This window comes from Lytechinus variegatus, chromosome 2 (assembly GCF_018143015.1).
Source record: "Lytechinus variegatus isolate NC3 chromosome 2, Lvar_3.0, whole genome shotgun sequence".
Classification (NCBI taxonomy): domain Eukaryota; kingdom Metazoa; phylum Echinodermata; class Echinoidea; order Temnopleuroida; family Toxopneustidae; genus Lytechinus; species Lytechinus variegatus.
In genome coordinates, this window is record NC_054741.1 from 77,791,375 (window position 1) to 77,811,431 (window position 20,057).

The 20,057-nt window shown below is 34.8% G+C and overlaps 1 protein-coding gene across 1 annotated transcript in view; it reads right to left on the reverse strand.

Annotated features, from left to right (window-relative positions):
• The window catches only part of LOC121409142 (beta-adrenergic receptor kinase 2-like), a 106,043-nt gene that overhangs the window by 37,368 nt on the left and 48,618 nt on the right, over positions 1–20,057 (reverse strand). The window contains exons 6-9 of the mRNA XM_041600976.1: positions 15,859–15,920; positions 10,103–10,160; positions 8,088–8,179; positions 4,112–4,208 (exon numbers count right to left, since the gene is read on the reverse strand). Coding sequence (XP_041456910.1) covers positions 4,112–4,208; positions 8,088–8,179; positions 10,103–10,160; positions 15,859–15,920 — 309 coding nt within the window. The remainder of the gene's footprint in view (positions 1–4,111; positions 4,209–8,087; positions 8,180–10,102; positions 10,161–15,858; positions 15,921–20,057) is intronic.

A 20,057-nucleotide genomic window follows, 5' to 3' on the forward strand; every position in this document is an offset into this window, starting at 1 on the left:
TGACGACGTATACCAGCGTGTTTTAGCGTAGTCTTAACGTATGCAAAACTTACCTGTAACGTATTCGACGTACGCCAGCGTATTCGCCAAATTCCTCATACGTCGGGCATACGCTGTCTAAAACGCCAAGGTGTGACAGCGCCTTAAAGTGTTTAAATGACTTCCTTAAACAAAACACCTTTTCAAGTTTGATTGAGGTCACAACAGTACCTTTTTGAAAAAGCATGCGACTGAAACTTGACCTCTCTTCCCCAGTGGTCAATGAAGCATGCATGGGGGAGGGGGGGAGGCATGAATGAGACTCCATAAACGTAGGCCTATGTTTACAATAAGCACCCTCTGTCAGTTTGAACCAAATATATTAAAGAGCATTCCACTGCTGAAGTGATTAAAACTTCCTTGTATAGCCTACAATACTATATTTTAAAAAGGGTTTCATGATTTTCCATACAGAGAGCTAGAATTTAGACTTCATATCACAGATTCATTTAAAGAACGGAAATGTAATTTTACACCGAAACAAAAATAAGACATGGGGCCTTGTCATCCTGCAATGGTATATGACATCCTATTTGAAGTCAAGCTGATTGTGCAATATTTTGTAAACCCCAGCCTGTGTATAATTTGATGCCCAAACCCTTCACTCAAGGAAGTTGGTCTGAATTGGAAGATTAAGGTCCCTTGCAGAGACTTTTATATCAAAAGAATCAACTATATGCTTTTCACACTGCACTTTTTGTCCTAAATTGGTGGGGCTAAGGGGGGGTCTTAGCCCCACCAATCTCCTGGGGTTAAGCTTAGCCCACTTCGTTTTCACACTACGTTTTAGCAAAGTGAGCTAGCATGGTAAAAAGTACGGTACTATCTGGCCCTGCAAAAAAGCAGGGTTAGCCGGCTTATTGTGGTGCTAGCACCACAATTGCGGTGCTAAGATATGCAGTGTGAAAATGAAACAGGGCTAAGGAAAGTGGGGCTAAGCATTAACCAATCACAGAAGTCGAATTGCACGTTAATCACGCTCTGTATGGTAAAATCATCAGTATTCATGAGCTGAGGGATAGTCCAGGGTTAAGGCATTAACCACGGTTGAACAGATAGTATGGGGTTAAGAAAGACAGTGTGAATAGAAAAAAAGATAGTATGGGGTTAAGGATAGTATGGGGTTAAGGATAGTCCGGGGTTAAGGATAGTATGGGGTTAAGGAAATGCAGTGTGAAAAGCATGATAGTGTTTATACTAGCCTAGTGTCAAGACCCATTTGTTAATGAAAATTTCAATCAGGGTCTGTGGTCTGCACACTAGCCTGTATATATGTGGGCACAGTATCAGTATTCAACAGGTTAACATTTTAAAATGTGACATTATGTTAGAAAGGAATCCCTCACACAATGATACTGCAGTATATAGTGAGTGATTGTATTACCGACCAGCCTTGTATTACCGAATGTGCGCATCGTACGAAAATAAAATAAAATAATGAATAAAAATAATCAGAAAATAATTTCATACACTCAAAACTTTGCAACATCCTTATAAAGGAACTTGAATAGAAAAATGATGAAAATGGGCAAAAACACATATTCAAAGTATAAATATTCTCAAAATGATAAAATATGGTCAAAAGAGCTCATCAGTGATTTTGTTATTTTCTCAACTTTTCCCATAGAAAAAGCATGTTCGGTAAAACGATACCTTTTTCAAGTGACAAAAATATTTCACATGCGAAGAGGGGTCCAATTGGAAGCTGATATCATAAAAGAAAAATGATTTCGGTAAAATATTAAGATATTTATATTTTGTAGGTATTTGTGTGTAACAGTGTATTTATGGTGAAAATTTGGTGAATATTATGAGAATAATGTGTTTGATATGATTGAATTCATGAGAAGTGTTCAGTAATACGATCCACTACCATACTTCATAGAAATCCACTAAAAGATCTGAATTAAAAAAAAAGTACTCAGACGTCATGTAGAAAATGTTGTGCAATTAGTAACAGCTAAATATAGAGCACTAGAGAGTTTGAAATATATTCACAATTCCAGATGTGTTGGACATCTCAGTTAGGATACTAAACAAGTGCCTTCTAGAGCATTGATGAGTGTATAATGGGGGATTGATGGAAGAATATAAATCATGTTGTGATAGAAAAAAATGTGGGAATGTCATATAAGGGTAGACTTGTTCATTACATATCAATATATCACATTACATCAATAAAGAGTCTGATACAAATAGAACTAGCGCGTCAATGATGTGGAATTCATCCAGCATCTTGCAAAGAAATTTAACACAATTTTTAATTTCAGCCCAGTTGACACTGTAGTGAATTATATTGTTGACATAAATTGAGGGAACAGAATTGAAACTTATGACGAAATGACAGAGAAGATACATTTTTTTGTGATTTATGAATAAATTTTGTTTGAATAAGCATAAATAATTTTCTAGTCCCAATTTCTCAATTCTGTGTAGAACCTTGGTGAATCTCATGTAGTTCTCTGATGGAACAAAAAAATTTAAATCGGTCAACTAATGAAGAAGAAGAAGCATTTTATGTGAATTTTGAAAAATATGAATAACTTAATTTTGCATATATTGGTATATAACTTTTTCTAGTCAAAATTTAAAATTCTGTTAAGAATGTTGGTGAACCTCATGAACCTCTACCAGATGGAAGAAAAAAATTGAAATCGGTCAACAAATAAAGAAGCATCATTTTATGTGAATTTTGACAAATATGCATAACTTTATTCGCATAAATTAGCAAAAAAAAATTTCTAGTCAAAATTTAAGAATTCTATAAAGAAATTTGGTGAACCTCATGAAGCTCTACCAGATGAAAGCAAAAAAAATCATTGAAATCGGTCAACAAATAAAGAAGCATTTTTTGTGAATTTTGAAAAATGCACATAAATTAGCATATTTAATGAGTATCAAAATTTTGTGTAGAAGTTTTGAATCCCCCACCTAGTGCTATCATATAAAGCAAACAGAAATGAAATTGGACTTGAAATGGCGAAGAAGCATTTTGACATTGTGGATGGACAACAGACGACGGATGCCACGCCACGGCATCAAAAAACCATAAAATATAAACTGATTAAGATTTCAATCCAATAATCCAACACTTTTCAAAAGTAATGCATGAAAGGGCATCAGGGGATGTATAAGAGATGGAGTTGATAATAATGGGACAAATGCACTAACTAGGAATATGAAATCAGCATACAGGGAACACTATTCTTGTGATGAGGGTGTTAATCTCATGCAGTAGTATTACACCAAAATGTTTAACTTCATACAGGAGTAAAGATTCATTTAACACCGATTAGTGTTTGCGTTCTGTATCAGTGTTAACAACTATTTATTCAATGTAAGTAAAAGTGCATGCAACATATCATTTAATTAATCACAAGTCAGATATATATGCTGCTCAAGTTGCTAACTTTGGTTACGTTTAGTGGCAGAAAGACCCTGATAATTAGGAATGGACTAAGAGCTGCTCAGAGGTCTGGAGTGTGAATCGCAAATTTCATCACTGTTTAATGAGAATAGATGCACTGGCAAGACGTATGCCTCTGCCACTTCCAGATCAGAAATATATAACACACCTATAACTTTAACATTGACAAAAATGCCTCTGTGGCCTTTCACCTTTCTAAACCCCAAATTAATTGTCCTTTCAATATGTAGAAATGAACAAAGTTAAGCAAAGTTAAGCAGGATTCGAAATTCATCTATAGAATGGAAACAGGATGGATGACAGACCTGAAAACATGACGACATTACCAATCTATGGTGGATAAAGACATGAGAAACTTTTATGTGCCAACATCAGGATGGATACCCATTTTTTTATCAGAATAATAATCATAAATCCTTAGTTTGGCAGCTTATTCAGTGGAACATTCTCTGTAGGAATCCAAATTGATCACCCTACCCCTCTGGTTCTAATAGAGATTCAATAGCCCCTGAACCTTCTTTTTTTTCAAATGATATTTCATTATCTTAAAAATTGACCCAAGAAAATGAAAGTGTGACGATTTTAATTCATCCAACCATACCCCAAACAATACAAAGAGTAAATATTCTTTGAAGACAGTCTTACCTCACTAACTAGAGAAAGCATTATTCTTTCATTGAGGGCAAGCGTTTCACCTGACTTCATCTTTATCCGCTTCTTATCCAGGCATTTCATTGCATACCTGCATGACAAAACATAGTAAATGGAAAAAAAATCAGTTCAATATTTTATTCAATCAGAGCAATCAATATCAACAAGCAACTAGCAACATGGTTTTACTAAAACCACCATTATCACCGATCCCATCCAACCGCAACCACCATTAACATCACCATGTAACTAGGGGTGCGTTTATTCGACACTTTTTTACCCTAGAATCATGATTAGAATCATGATTCAAATCACGATTCTGCAGAATCACGATTGCGTTTAGTCGAAAGTGGAAATAAACGTCTTTCAAATCACAAACATGAAACACGGAAAAAGGGGCGTTTGGAAAGACGTTTCTGTAGAATCACGAACGAAAAGGGTCGTATTAACGATATCGTGATTTGAATCATGATTCTATGACGTCATTGTGTCGTGCTTCTTCCGGGTTCGACTCAAAGGCGCGCGCTGTGTTTCGTGCAGGTTAATTTTCGTGTAGCAGATTGCCAGTGTACTAGTACCGGTATATGCCAATTGTCATGTGCATTTAGGAATTATCATTCTGTGTATTGTACCCCGGGGTTGTACTGTAGCGTCATTTGTATATTTCACTCAGGGTGACCAGATTTCACAAAATGAAATACGGGAAAATTGACAAACGAAGATCAACAAAGAAGCCCACACAAAGTGTGGGCTTCTGAGAATCCATAGTATAATAATAAGACTTTTGAAAAAAATATAAAGAATTAGAAGGGAAGGTGAACGAAAGAATGAAGGAGAGAAAGAAAAGAGATGATTGGGAAGGAAAGAAAATAAAGGAAAACAGAAAAATAACAGAAAGTTAGAATAAAAGGATGAAAGAAATAATAAAAGAGATAAAAAAAGGTTTCCGTCATTCTTTGAAATGAATATAGAAAGAAAGGAAGGAAGGGAAGATTAATAAATGTCTCGCAAAATAAAGGAGACAATTAAAGGGGGAAAGGTGAGAAAAAGAAGGAGGAAAGAAAGAATGAAGGAAATAAACATGTTTCCTTCATTCTTTGAAAGAAAGAAACAAAAGAAAGAAAATAAAAATAAGGGAAAAGAATAAGAAGGGAAAAATGAAGAAAGGAATAAAGAATGGAAGGGAAGAATGAAGGGGAAGAGAACGAAAAAATAGAAAATAATGGAAGGAGAGAAAGAACGAAAAGAAACAGGAGACGAAGAGAGAAGGAAGCCAAGGTAATTAAAAGGAAAGAAAGAATGAAGGAAATAAAAAAGTATATTGGATAAAGAAGGAAAGAAAGAAAAATGAACAGAGAGAGAGAGAAAAGAAAATGTCGAGGAAAGAAAGATAGGAAATAAAGATAGATGGAACAAAAAAGGGCAAGCAGAAAGGATAGGGTATATATAAAATAAAGAAAAGGGAAAAGTTCAAACTTCAAGTAAACAAAAAATCCAATCATCTAATAAAAATCATAACTTTATTTGGTGTTTTTTTAAATGTATTTTTAAAATTTTAAACATAAAATGTTTTAGAAATGAATAAAATTTCAAAGTGAAACATATTGTCAAACTTAAAAATTAGATGAAACATCGCGGCATCGTGCACACCAAGACTCAAAACGAAAGCTGAAACAACTAGATCTATGAAAAGTCAATAACATTTTCCTCCGATTACATCTCCAAATCATTAAACTGAGAATCCATAGTATAATTATAAGAATTTGCCGCCGATTTTGTGATTATTTTGGTGGAAAAACTGTTTATCATGTGAGATGTTTGCATCTTGAGAATTTGCTTCGATCCTCCATGCCTAGCTAGTAGCCTGCCACACACAGGCAGGAGGCCAGTTCGTTTGCAATGTATTAGCAAGAAATCATCGCAGAACTTGCAAAAGTTTACAGTTATCGATTTAATTGTTGTCCCTGCTTCGTCAGCTGTTGGTTATTTAATGAAAATTCGTCACTTTTAAATGTATTAACTACATTTTGTTCAATATTCTGAAATACGGGACAATCCCGGGAAATACGGGACGTCTGGTCACCCTGATTTCACTGTTTTCATCAATCATGTCTTCAAGTTCCAAAGGCACAAATTGGACTGACGACAAACTCAGGGCTCTGCTTGTGCTTTGGGCTCAGCCTGAAGCACAAGCATCCCTTACCGGGATTCACAGAAATATAAGACGATCTACGAGTCCCTTTCAGCGGTGCTTGCGAGGGAGGGATTTCAACGGAGATGTGGCACCGCCTGTCGAGACAAAATTAACAGAATTCGTGCCCAGTACTACGGCTACCGAACACCATTTTTGATGAACCGACAAGATTGAATACAAGTAAACAAAAACAATACGAGGTACAATACACGGAATTCTGGAAGTAAAAGATTTATTTTTCGGAAGCCGAGTTGCACTTGCACAAACGATCGCGCGTTAGCTCCGGTGGCAGCAAAAATCTAGCAGCCGACGTGAAGTTAGAAACACGCGCGAAAATGTTGACCTATACTTCCTGGGTCAAACTGCGCACTGTGATGCGCACTGGATCGGCCCGAATTCAGGGAGAAACAGCGTTAGAAAGATGGTCGTATAAACGCTGATTCTGTCGGATCGTGATTCATGTTGCTGTTTTGAATCATGATTCAAATCGTGATTCCAATCATGATTCTGGGTTGAGGTCGCATAAACGCAGCCTAAAAACCAACACAGCTTTGCAATCATCTTCACTATCACTACCCCTACCATAACAACATCATCATTACCACCCATCACCGTCATAGCTACCATCACTTACAACCACCATGAAAGATTCTTCACTACTACCACCATCATTACTACCAACCATCAACATCATCACTATTAAAGGACAAGTCCAGCCTAACAAAAAGTTGATGTGAATAAAAAGTGAAAAATCCAACAAGCATAACACTAAAAATTTCATCAAAATCAGATGTAAAATAAGAAAGTTATGACATTTTAAAGTTTCGCTTAATTTCACAAAACGGTTATATGCACATCCTGGCTGGTAAGCAAAGGAGGAGACTATGAGATCATCCACTCACTATCTTTTGTATTTTATTATATGAAATATGAAAAATTCTAATTTCATCCTCATTGTCAAGTGATACAACGATTATTCCTCCCTGAACATGTGGAATTAGCATTGTTTAATACTATATGGTTCAGTCAAGTTGGTCCTTCATTGTCAATTCTATTAAAAATGAAATATTGTATAATGCAAACAATAAAAAAAAAAAATAGTGAGTGATGGACATCATCAACTGACTCACCTAGTTGTGCATATCACTGTTATGTGAAAAATAAGCGAAAGTTCAAAATGTCATAACTTTCTTATTTTACATCCAATTTTGATGAGATTTTCAGCACTATGCTAGTTTGATTTTTCTCTATTTATTAAATTCAGAATTTTCCTGGGTTGCACTTGACCTTTAATACCACCACTACCAAACATCAACATTATCACTAATACCAGCTTCATTATCACTATCATTACCATTACCACTAGCAACACCAGACTGCTGTCACCATTGCCAACAATATCACACTACCACCACCACTAACAGCATCACCATCATTTTCACTACCACCACCACCATCACCACTACCACCACCACACCATCATCACTACCACCACACCATCATTTTCACTACCACCACCACTATGTTTACTACCAACACCACCACCATCATCACTATCACCAATACTGCCATAACCACCATCTTTACTACCAACAACACTATCACCATTATCACTACCACAACCACTTATCACATGTACCACCATCACCATTACCAACCACCACAAACATAATCACCACTACCTACCACTATCACCACCAACACTACAGATATGACCAACTCCTTTACCATCATCACCACAACCACTACCACAGTTACCAAACCAAGAGGTCTTACATTTTGCCGGTGTCAGCCTTACGGCACCCGTAAACTTCTCCAAAGCCACCCCTTCCAATTATTCTGTGTACACTGAAGTCATTCATTGACAACTGAAAAGTAATGAAAGACCAATGTCAATTACATCAGATGATATTCCACTCTTCAACATTAATTAGCTCTATTGAAACTGCACACATTGCCTATCTCTTAGCATTTTGATGAGGATACGCCCAATGTTTAACCTCTATTATCAATGCTGTTACAGCAAATCCAAAATTTACATGCAGTATCCATCCATCAAGAAAAAATATTGTATTCAATTTGAAAAATAAAGAGTAATAAGTAATTGCTATATGCTACATTAAGAAGTTTCCTTTTCTTTTTTATTTAATTTTCTCCTCATGACACTTGAGAGACTACTGGTAAATGCAAGAGAAGATAATCCATCATTCATATTATTAGTACCCCTCCCCCCCCCATTTTTTTTTTTTAAACTCATTTTGTGCTCTTGCTAAAGCTAATAAAAATAGCACAAACAAGTTCTCATAATGATAAAATAATCAAAAGAATAAACACCCAATCTCTTTTCCAGATTGGAAATTGATTTGCACTACTAAGAAAAAAAATCATAACAAGAAGTGCAGAGTCTTAATGTTTCAACGCCATTCAAATAACCGTTAAAAGCAAAAATGTTTTTCTATTTTGACAACCGTTAAGAACAGATGAGGGAAAAGAAAATATCTCACAAAAAAAGTTGCTGAAATTTCATATTTCATACCTTCACTTCTACGAAATGGCCATCTATCTTCCAATTTTAGCTAGAAATTATTTAGATTTACTTGGAATCTATAGTTAATAAAATGAACATTCCCCTCTTTCTTGACTCTGAAAGCTGTTTTTTAGTTGATGTCATAGTACACCTTCTTACATGAATTTCCACATATGGGACTGAAGGGAACTAGCTATTCTAGTTCATTTTAGTCCCAGCAAACATGTAAACTGGATGAGCATATGTCAAATTTCAGCAACTATGGATAAGAGTTTTACACCATTGCCAGTTAACCCCAACTGCCCATTTATTAGAAGCATGTGAACATTTTTCAAAAATACATGTAATGACTCTAGCCTAATGACAATATTGTTCTGTAAATATAGCACACTGTTATAAGTACCTGCATTTTTGTGAAACAAAAAGAAAATATCACTGAATATCACTCATAAATTACAGGACAAATACCCTTCTATTTCACTGGATACCTATTGTGATATTCTTACCATAAAACCTATACATGGTTGTATATTATCTCACTGAATATACAGACATGTATTAACATTTTCTTAATTTATCTGTTGTTCATAAGGATAATCTTATTAGGTAACTGATTTCTCATTAACAGCAGGGAAAGTTAAAACCATATTTGCTTTTGATAACTATACCAAAGTTCCTCTAGATTTCATGACAAAAATCCGAGCATTTTATATAAATATAAAATAAATTGATTTCTAATATACCCCACTATGTCAATAACGTCACAATATAAGAAGGGAAAAATGCAAGGGGCAGTGACAAGCTAAGATATACTACCAATTACTGGGATAAGGTTTGTACATGTACATGGACCTACTAGAATTTTTTTTCAAAGGGGAACTCAAACCTGATACCAAGTTACCTTTACTAAATACCGAAATGAGAAAAACAACTCACTGCATGTTTTATTTCAAAAATAAAATAGAGTTACAAATTTTTCAAGTCTTAATAATACGATATGACAAATGATCCACTCCCCGTATTTCAACTTCATTAATAAATTATAAGTAGTTAATGGTTTATGATAACTGATATAGTCTTTTGAAAGAAGTGTGTATGAAATATTGTGCATGATTATGTATCAAATGTACTGGCAAAATGTTTTCAATTTTAAGAAAATGAAAAGCTATAAAATTTGTTTTATACAGTATACATGGAAGCTGTTCACATGTGACATCACAAAAATATAGCTCTTTGATGGGGTTTGAAAAAATGATCAACTTACCATGCCATTTATATTTAGTTCTACATTTTTCCACTGGCAAAACCTAGTAAACTTATCACTGCAGAAATGAAAGAAAAGAAAGGGAAAATCAAATGAAACATAAAATAATGGGTATGTAGTGCTCTATCCGATCTCATATCATGAAATTAGTATTACAAAGAGACATAGACCTGTCAAACAGTAATAAGAGGTACTAGTGGTATAGTGAATCCAGAGAAACTTATTATCACAAGAGAAGACAAACATCAAAAAGGGAGGAGAGGGAGAGAGCTAGGGGGCAGAGTCAAACAGAAACAGAGGTGGTAATGGTAGTACATGAGGACGGGAGGGGGTAGGGGAACGTCAAATTGTCATTTCCTATTTACAAGAATATTTCCTCATCTGTTCAATGAGTTCTTGGTCACAGAGATTGTTTTCCTTCAACAAGAAATTCATCCACATTTTGCTGCCCTCAACCCTGGTGAGAGGGATGGGTACCTCGTATGATTAATTCTTTGCATGCACTGACCGCTGCTTAAGAAAAGGCAGGGTAATAATCATGGCCCTGGGAAGCGGGGTGCTGAAGCCCCTCCCAAAAATTTTCCTTCGGGGTGCTGCATGTATCCATAGGCAACCCCCCATGACTTCTGGACGGTATGACAAAATGGAGAAATGTAACCAAAACGACCAACAATTTTTTTACAGAAACCCTTTTTTGCTTGTCAAATTTCTTGGGATGAAAATGACCTCCATTTTGGAGTGAAACCTTTTCTTTTTCTTTTTGTTTATCAAATTGATATCAGCACCTCATTGTTCCCAGGGCCCTGGTAATAATAGTTGTGTTTTGTTGTCCACTGTGTTGTGTTTTTGTTGTATCACTTTTAATATTCCAAGCATTAACATGACGACTCTAATTATGTTTGCTTTATCTTCACAACTCGAGTTTATTGCACATCCTGGTCTGTTTGCAAACAAGGGAATCAATGATGTCACACACTATTCTCTTTTACTTTAATATCAATTATTTATATATGTATAGCTTTGGTGGTAAAGCAGCACTTCAATGATTTTAATTTAATATTGTTACATAAGGGCTTTGATGGATTGAATATCTTTACTTACAATTTACAGATAAGAGTCTTACCAACTATTCCAAACTTAAATGGAAGGAAACTTACAGCTTTTGACCATAATATTGTGTTTTCTTTGTTCTTATTTGGCTAAATATATCTATTTCAGGCAAAACTGTTATACACAATATTAATGCCTATCAAGATGGCAGATAATACAACGCAAAAAAAGCGAAACATTGTTCAAAGCTGTAGGTTCATTTAACAACAAAAACACTTTACAAAAGGATAACATTTGATACATGTAATACCATTTTCACTTCTCAATTCGGATGGCGCCTTTAAATGATTAACCTATTTTGGAATATACCCAAAATAATAAAATAAATCTATTCCCTTCTCCCTCCTGCTAAATGTACTACTACACATATATTATGATGTTGTTGTGGTGGTAAACAATAATAGAGATGTTAATTATAATTCAAAAAATCAAAATAAATAAAATGAAACATTGAAATTATCAATGCTCTCTAAAATAAAAATGCCTTCATTTTAAAAAATAAAGTGAAAATGAGTATTTTCACTCACATTTAGAGTGTTCTGTAGAATCACTTCCACGATGAATTCTTGTATTACACCTTTCTTTTTCAGTTTTTTGTACTGAATTTTAATTTACACTGTTATCACTTTATCCATTTAGTATTTTCAAATTGCATAATTGTTAAGCTGTAGAGATATATGTATATACATATTACAGGTGAAGAACTGATTAATGAATAGGCCTACATACAACTTTGTCCAGATAAAAAAATACATATGATCCGATATAAAACGATGATTGTACATTTAAGTCATATGTTGATGGATCCATATCAGATCATTCAATTACCAATTTACTATGCAAATATATTTCAAAACACAAACGCCAGACCCTAGATGAATGATTGATATAAAACAATCATGTTTGGAGAACTTTACACATAAATTTGCATCATCTCTTCATATTTAAAAACATCCACTTAAAAATGTTTAATCAGCTCTTACTAACAAGAGAAACGTCAAGTTTAAACCAAGCCCACATCACTCTTAAGTACAACTAGCTAGGATGCATGGATCTGTAATTATCAATTTTCCATTAAAACCTCAATGTTAGATCCCGTAACAGGGGATGGGTTTTCCATGCAGGTCATATAAATTTATTATGATCATTGAGGCAAGAACCAGGATTTTTGTAACAGAGGAGAATAGGGGCAAAGAGGAAGAGAGACTTGAAGATGGAGAATAACTAGTATTAGTTTTTTTTTTCAAATCGTGCATGTTCCATACTCATTGCTTCTCATTCTACCATAGAAATACAAGGGAGGTGGCTTACATACATCATGAGATGCTCTTGCTATTTGTCTCTGCTCTTGGGATGGAGATTCATACATGCACCACACTCTCATCTACCAGACTCTATGTCTTGGGCCTATGTATACACATGGCGACCAACTATGCATACATCTTCATGCACAACTGACTGCCTCTCTACACACAACACACACACACCATGCTTTCTACTAAAGATGGCAATCTACTGTACATGCAGTACAGAGGTATTGGACAGAATCTCATTCTCATACTGTGCTACATGTAGGTGTGTGATGTGTAACACAATAACTCTTTTTTTTCCACAATTTCAATGTCTAGATAGATAGAATTATGCAAAAAATCATAAATTACTTGGAAATTCATACAAATCCAGGATATAAGCATAAATTTCTCTAGTCAAAGCTATTTCCAAAGCTATCTCTCGCAACACACAGAGGTACCACTGCACCAAAATACAATGATTCTTACATTCTAGTAACAGAGTATATTTTACAAAATCCATGATATTTATAATGTTGTCAATCAATTCAGATCAAACTGGTACAGATACTGGTTCAGATCAAACTTGAACATTAAGTCTCTCTTTTTTCAACACTTTGCTTGCATATTTTTACAATGTTCAAGAACTCTGTAAGTGGAATTTGTTGGCTTTATTTGAAAAGGATCATGATACTTGAAAAATATTTTTGATTACATGATAATGGTAGCTTTACAAATCTTATTTTTTCTTCATGATATCATAATACATGTGCAATCATTTACAAAAATATACCTGTCCACGTTTAATATTATTACATATACGAGGCATTATAGCAGATAAATAAATATCATAATTCGCTCGCTACTTTCAATGCAAAACTAACAAGGTAAACATTTGCCATGTTGCCCTCCCCAGGCTTTGACTATAGGAATCCTGTACAAAAATAGAGGTCAATATTGGCTATATTTCTGCTAGGGTGCTTGTTCAGTGGAGCCGATTTTGATCGCTAATTTCAGAATTTGAGAAATCTCGCTGGAACAAGTTTATGAACCAACGCACTGTAGATAATATGCGGCGCTGCCAGTGCACCTAGCACATGATTTCTATGAGTTAAGTGTATGTGCGCCATGTCCAGTATGATGCGCAACTGCAAGGTAACAATTTACGCAACAGTGCTTAGCAAGGGTTACTTCGCTAAGTTTTTGAATAACCTGAAATCAGGAGTGATAAGCAAACAGGCATATAAATTGTTCCAAATAATAATAGCTGAATTACACCCTTGTACAGCCTTAGGTAATAATAATAATATTGACTGGCTCTCCTTTTGGGAAACATCAAATATATTGCCCTTAAAAGAAACCATATAGCCCTTGTCTAAAGACTCGGGCCAATATGATTCTGTTGCAGGCGACATACAGTATTTGATGTTCCCCTCAAGGCCAATCAATATTACATAGATGTTTGCTCTGCCTTTGACTTAACCCAATTCTATACCAAGTTATTATATTCGGTAAGAATATTTCTGATGTGACCTCAGCTGACAGGTTATTATTCATGCTTGAATTGCTATACAAATTACAAACGTGTTGAATTAATTCATCAAATATATATGTATCTCTGTATGTGGACATGTAGTCATTGTCACTTCATGTTCAATGTAAGGGGTGTGATATTCTTGAAGGGGGAAGGGAAGGTAAGACGATTAGATTTTACATTATCAATGGGTTCTTTTCAATATATAGATCACAAGGCATAATCCTTCCAAGTGAATATTTGTGAGTATTCTACATAATTGATTGGCCAGTCGGTGGTCAATTGATAAACTATCATTTTCACGATATCTTCCAGGACAGAACTGAGCATGGTCAATGAAATATTGAGCATGCACAGTTCTGTCCAGGAAAAAATGGTGAAAACTATTCTGAGCTCTAGCAGAGTCTCGGGCATACTGAACAGCGGAGTTGTCTCTAGTGGGAAACACTCACAATCTACCTGCACAAGAGATCTGATAAAACCCGGGGGGAGGGGAATTCCACTGATGAGTGGAAGCCAGGCCCGAAAAGCACCCTAAACAAGTATTTTCCATATTCTGAAAATTCATCCCTTAACAAGTATTGGCGTGTAAAACCCTACCCTCAACAAGTATTGGAGTACAGCGATATTTTAATTGTTATGTCACAGACATCGGCTTTATCTTTACTTACATTGGGCTAAGTTACTCCCTCACCTCCTACACCTCGCTAGAATTGGACTCTAAACACGCAGTACTGGGGCAAAAAGTACATCCTTTATCATGCATTTTAGTCTTTTTATACCCTCGCAAATTTGACCGTAAATACATAGCTTTCCTACTGAAATATAAAGGCCTACCCTTTTTTCTGTATTATAGTTTTTTTTACACCCTTACTTCATTACATAAGCAACATGCCAAATCTTTAAAAAAATTATCCTTTTCACGTGATTCTCTGGTCGCACGGTTGCAGTGAGCCAGTGTCAAGAGAAAATCAAGGTGAAAGTAACATTATCATACATTGCACATCTAGATCCATTAATTTAAATCATAACTTATAAAATCTAAACATGAAATAAAAGGAAGATAGCTGAAAACCAATCAAACCAAAATTGCCCAACACGGATAAGCAAATGTAAGAATATGTATAAATCATATCATGAAAAAAGAATGACGAATTTCTATTATTTTCAAATTACAAAGCAAGTACATGTAATCACTTTATACCAGTATCACATTGCACATTATTTAAACCAAAACATCACAAGCATATTTCACAATGAAGCCACTTGAAATAATCCTTGATCAATATAGATCGTAGTCTGCCTCCATACAGTATATATCAGACGGTGTAAATTCAGTGTAAATATGTTGATATTTTTTAAGTTTTAATTTTGTGACGTCACATGAGAGTAGCTCCGCCATATGCCATGTCATACATTTTCCCATAAAATGTAATTTTCTCTGAAAATTGATATTTTTGTAGCTGTGCATCACAAGACAAATCATTTCATACACACTTCAATCATCATTAACCATTAAAAAATGAAAATCTACATTACATGGCGTAAGGGGCAGCTCCTCCCAAATGACATCATAAATTCAAACTTAAATTATTTATGTCTCATACTTTTATCAGAGCCTTTAGCAACAGTATGTAAATAACCAATATACCTTTCTAAAAATTTTGATCACAACGAACCATTTAAAAATGAAAATCTACATTACATGACATATGGGGCAGCTCCTCGCACGTGGCATCATAAATTCAAACTTAATTTATGTCTCTTATTCTTTGATCAGAGCCTTTAGCAACAGCATGTAAATAACTATTGATCGAACTTACCTTTCTAAAAATTTCTGAAATATTTCTCCTTTCAGGGAATTAAGGATTTCAGTTATGTAGTCCTATAGGAGAGAGCAAGAAAAGAAAAGATTGATGAATGGTTTGAAAAGCTGTTAGATTAAAATCAATGAAGCAGTACATAATTTATCATTTGGAGCCATGAAAGACACCATAAATGATCTTACTTAGACTGGTTCCCAAGTACAATTTATACCAGCCTTCTTCTGTAATATTCATCAATATTAACATTATGAAAAATAAAAGAAAATGAAAATAGGTAAAATGGCAACAACTTCCATCATATCAAGTTAATCGTTAACATTTTATAAGATTTTATCATTTAATATTTAGAAGACCCTACAAGACCCCCCCCAAAAAAAAAAAAAACCATGAAACAAGAAAACAAACATTTAAAATAATATAAAAAATATAAAGGGGAAATAGTTTTTTGATAGATCTGTTCCCTCTGAAGTTTCCAAAGAAAGGATGAACTCAAATATAAAAATGCATCTTGTTATGATGACTGGAATATTAATTTTTACAATTTCAAGATTATGTATTGATCTGAAACACAAATAACTGTTTACAATATATATACACATCAATCGTATTCACTATTGTTGCATAAAATAGAGCAGCACCATACACAAATTTTTTCCCCATCTCTATGTGAAATATTCAATGTCTCTATTTATTTCATTCTCATTTTCTCTTGTTCTCTTGGTCTTTCTGTCTCTGTTTCTATACTTCTGTCTATCCTTCTGTCATCACATACAGTTTATCTTAACTGAAGCGAAAAAAAAACCCAAAACGCTGATATGACAACTAGGAGCAAAATATGAGAAGGTAATTTCAGATTATTATAATTTCACAATTATTTTGTTTTGCACTGGCAAAAAAAAACAAATGTATTTTCTGATTGGGGAAGATGATATCCCAACAGCCTGTTTTATGATAAGTGAATACCAGGCATTTAATACATTGTATTTTTTATTCAATTGTGTCTGAACGCACCTCTAGACTAGAGATAGGAAGAAAAAAGAAAAAAAAGAAAAGGAAAAAGAAAAAAGAAAAAAAGAAAAAGAGAGAAGAAAAAAAAGGAATAGAAAAGGAAATAAACATAATAATAAGCTTTTGAAAATGAACAAAAGCTGTGGCAAAAATAGTCAATCCTGACTGGTTGCCAACCAAGGAAAGAAGAAGAAGAGAAAGAGAGAGAAGGGGGGGGGGTTACCTCGAGACTAGAGATAGGAAGAGAAAGAGAGAGAGAGTGGGGTTAAAGTGGCAGCATAAATATTAGCAGAGGGGTCATAGCAGGTTCTAATGGAATCTTGGTGAAAGAGGCCTTCATCCTTTATTACATGGATGGCAGATGCTATGTGGCTCATAGCGTTCTGCTAGCATTCAGTCTGACTTCATTGGAATCAACCAACAAGTGGCAAAGAAAAAAAAACTGTACAATCATGGGGATATGCTTTGCTTTTGTATAAAGTGCTTACTACATAGATGTTGCATATTATTATTATCAGATGATCATTAGCATTATTAATATCATCATCATCATCATCATTATTACTATTATTCTTATTATTAATATTATTATTATCATTCAAATAAAATCTCCTTTAAAAGTTGAATTACTACATATACAAACCACTTTTCATTACAATAACCTTGTATTATTTATCCTTCTGGATGTTTGCTTGCCAGGATATGGCATATAATGCCAGTCCAATGTATTTTACATTACCCGTATCAATTGACAAAAAGAATGCAATATTGTTACAATGTTCAACTCTGAAAGGCCATATTCCAACTGAAATGCGCGGATTAGACATCATGCAATGCCATGCGTGAGGTACCACATCGTCAGTGAGTTTACGAACCGGCTCAAACCTAATTTTCGCTCAAATTTTCAAAATTTATTTCTTTGCATATTCTGAAAGCCCGTGATTTACTCTATTGATCAAATTATTTAAAAAATATGGGTATTTAATATTTTCACGATCCAGCTCAACCCCATTCTTTGATTTTACAAACTGGCTCAAACCATTCTTTGTGTACTATGAAGTCTCTTGAATGGTGCGCACAGGTCAAAGACCTGACCTAGATGCTGCATGTATGTGCTTTGCGCAGGGCTTGTGCCTCTGAAAAAACATGCGCATGGCACAAATGATTTTACGAACTGGCTCAAACAATGGTTTGTGAGGCAAAAAACATGCGCATGGCACAAATGGTTTTACGAACTGGCTCAAACAATGGTTTGTGAGGCAAAAAACATGCGCATGGCACAAATGGTTTTACGAACTAGCTCAAACAATGGTTTGTGAGGCAAAAAACATGCGCATGGCACAAATGATTTTACGAACTAGCTCAAACAATGGTTTGTGAGGCAAAAAACATGCGCATGGCACAAATGGTTTTACGAACTGGCTCAAACAATGGTTTGTGAGGCAAAAAACATGCGCATGGCACAAATGGTTTTACGAACTAGCTCAAACAATGGTTTGTGAGGCAAAAAACATGCGCATGGCACAAATGGTTTTACGAACTAGCTCAAACAATGGTTTGTGAGGCAAAAAACAGTGTGCATGGTGCACATGATTTTACGAACTGGCTAAAACCCTGTTTTGGTAAAAATTGGAGACAAAATTTTGTATATTTTACAAAGAATAGAATGCATGCTTTAATGCTTTAAATTGGTATAAATAATTGATCTGGTTTCTTTCAAAGCACTAAGTTATGAGCATCTGAAAAACATCCAAACTTTGAACAGGATTATCTTGAAATCATGTTTTGGAGACCAGCCAAGGTTTGAGCCAGTTCGGAAAATCACTGAGGATATGACGTCATAAAGAGGTACATGTCACATTTCAACAATAAAACTGATTTTTGTTTTGTTTTTGATTGTCCTTGAAAGTATCATGATATATCAAATATAGCGCATTCATCAACAATAAATATTGCACTTATCTTCAACATGTGCAATATTCATACTGGTAAATATAACAGATATAACTCAAGAACATCCAACATTATATAATTAATTTGAGTATCACCTAACATTCCAATAATAGGAAAGAAAAGCTGCCATTGCATTTTTTCACTACACTGAATCATTGTGAAAACTTGGATTTGCACTTGTGGATATAGGACACTTTATCTACTATTGATTGCATATAAGTATCTATTAAGAACCCAAGACTGAATCTTAAAAAAAAACTCAAATCTGGCTTGAAAATACCACAAAAATAAGGTGGTTTCAGGCTACCGCAAAGTTTGTCAGTTCCAGGTACATTCTGACCGGGAAAAATGCCCTGATCAGAAAATACCAGGTAATTCTGGCAGTGTGAAGCAAATCACGCATAATACCCCCGAAAGAAAATACCTACTAAATGGTAGGTACTTGTCAAAACTACGAGAACTTTCGCAAGATTTTTCCAGGTTCACAGGTATTTTGTCAGTGTGAAAGCAATTTATGGGAACTTTTTTAATTGGGCGCAGGCACCGTGGGTGGCTGCTGAGCTAGCGATTTTAAATCTCATGCCTTGCCTGCTTATCATACTGTGCATTCTTGTAACTTTGCAAACTTTCCCAAAAGGGCATATTTCAGGGCAGTGTGATTGCAGGAATAAAACAGGTATTTTCAGCCTGAAAAGGTTCTTGTAATTTTACAGGGATTCTTGTGATCAGGCGATTCGAAACCACCTATAGATTCGTAGATTACCAATAAACCAAGAGTAAACATACATGTCACACAGACCATTTGAGTATCCATCTTTAAGACAATAAATATAATGCCTTATTAACACGAAATACAGGATAATGTTTAACTGAACCAAGTACATGAACTTCTCACAATTTGATCATTAACTTGCATTTGAAACTGTTATATTAGTCTTGATGAATGAGCAGGAAAATGGTTGTCAGGCAGACTGATGAATACCCTGGAAACTGGTTGTCCCACTTGATTTTATTCACTAGTTTGTTCGGAAAGAACAAGCAATTCGCAGGGGGAAAAAATTCACCCAATTTGAATTACAAAAAAACTTGAAAATAATGATAATTAAAGTCTAAAACCAAACTGGGCACAAGTGGAAGGTCTGCTGACCAAATATGTTTGCAGAGATTAGCATGTTTTCACCAATATTTATTTGAATACTGCAGTGTGTATAATGGAGGCTAATGTTTTGGTGAGA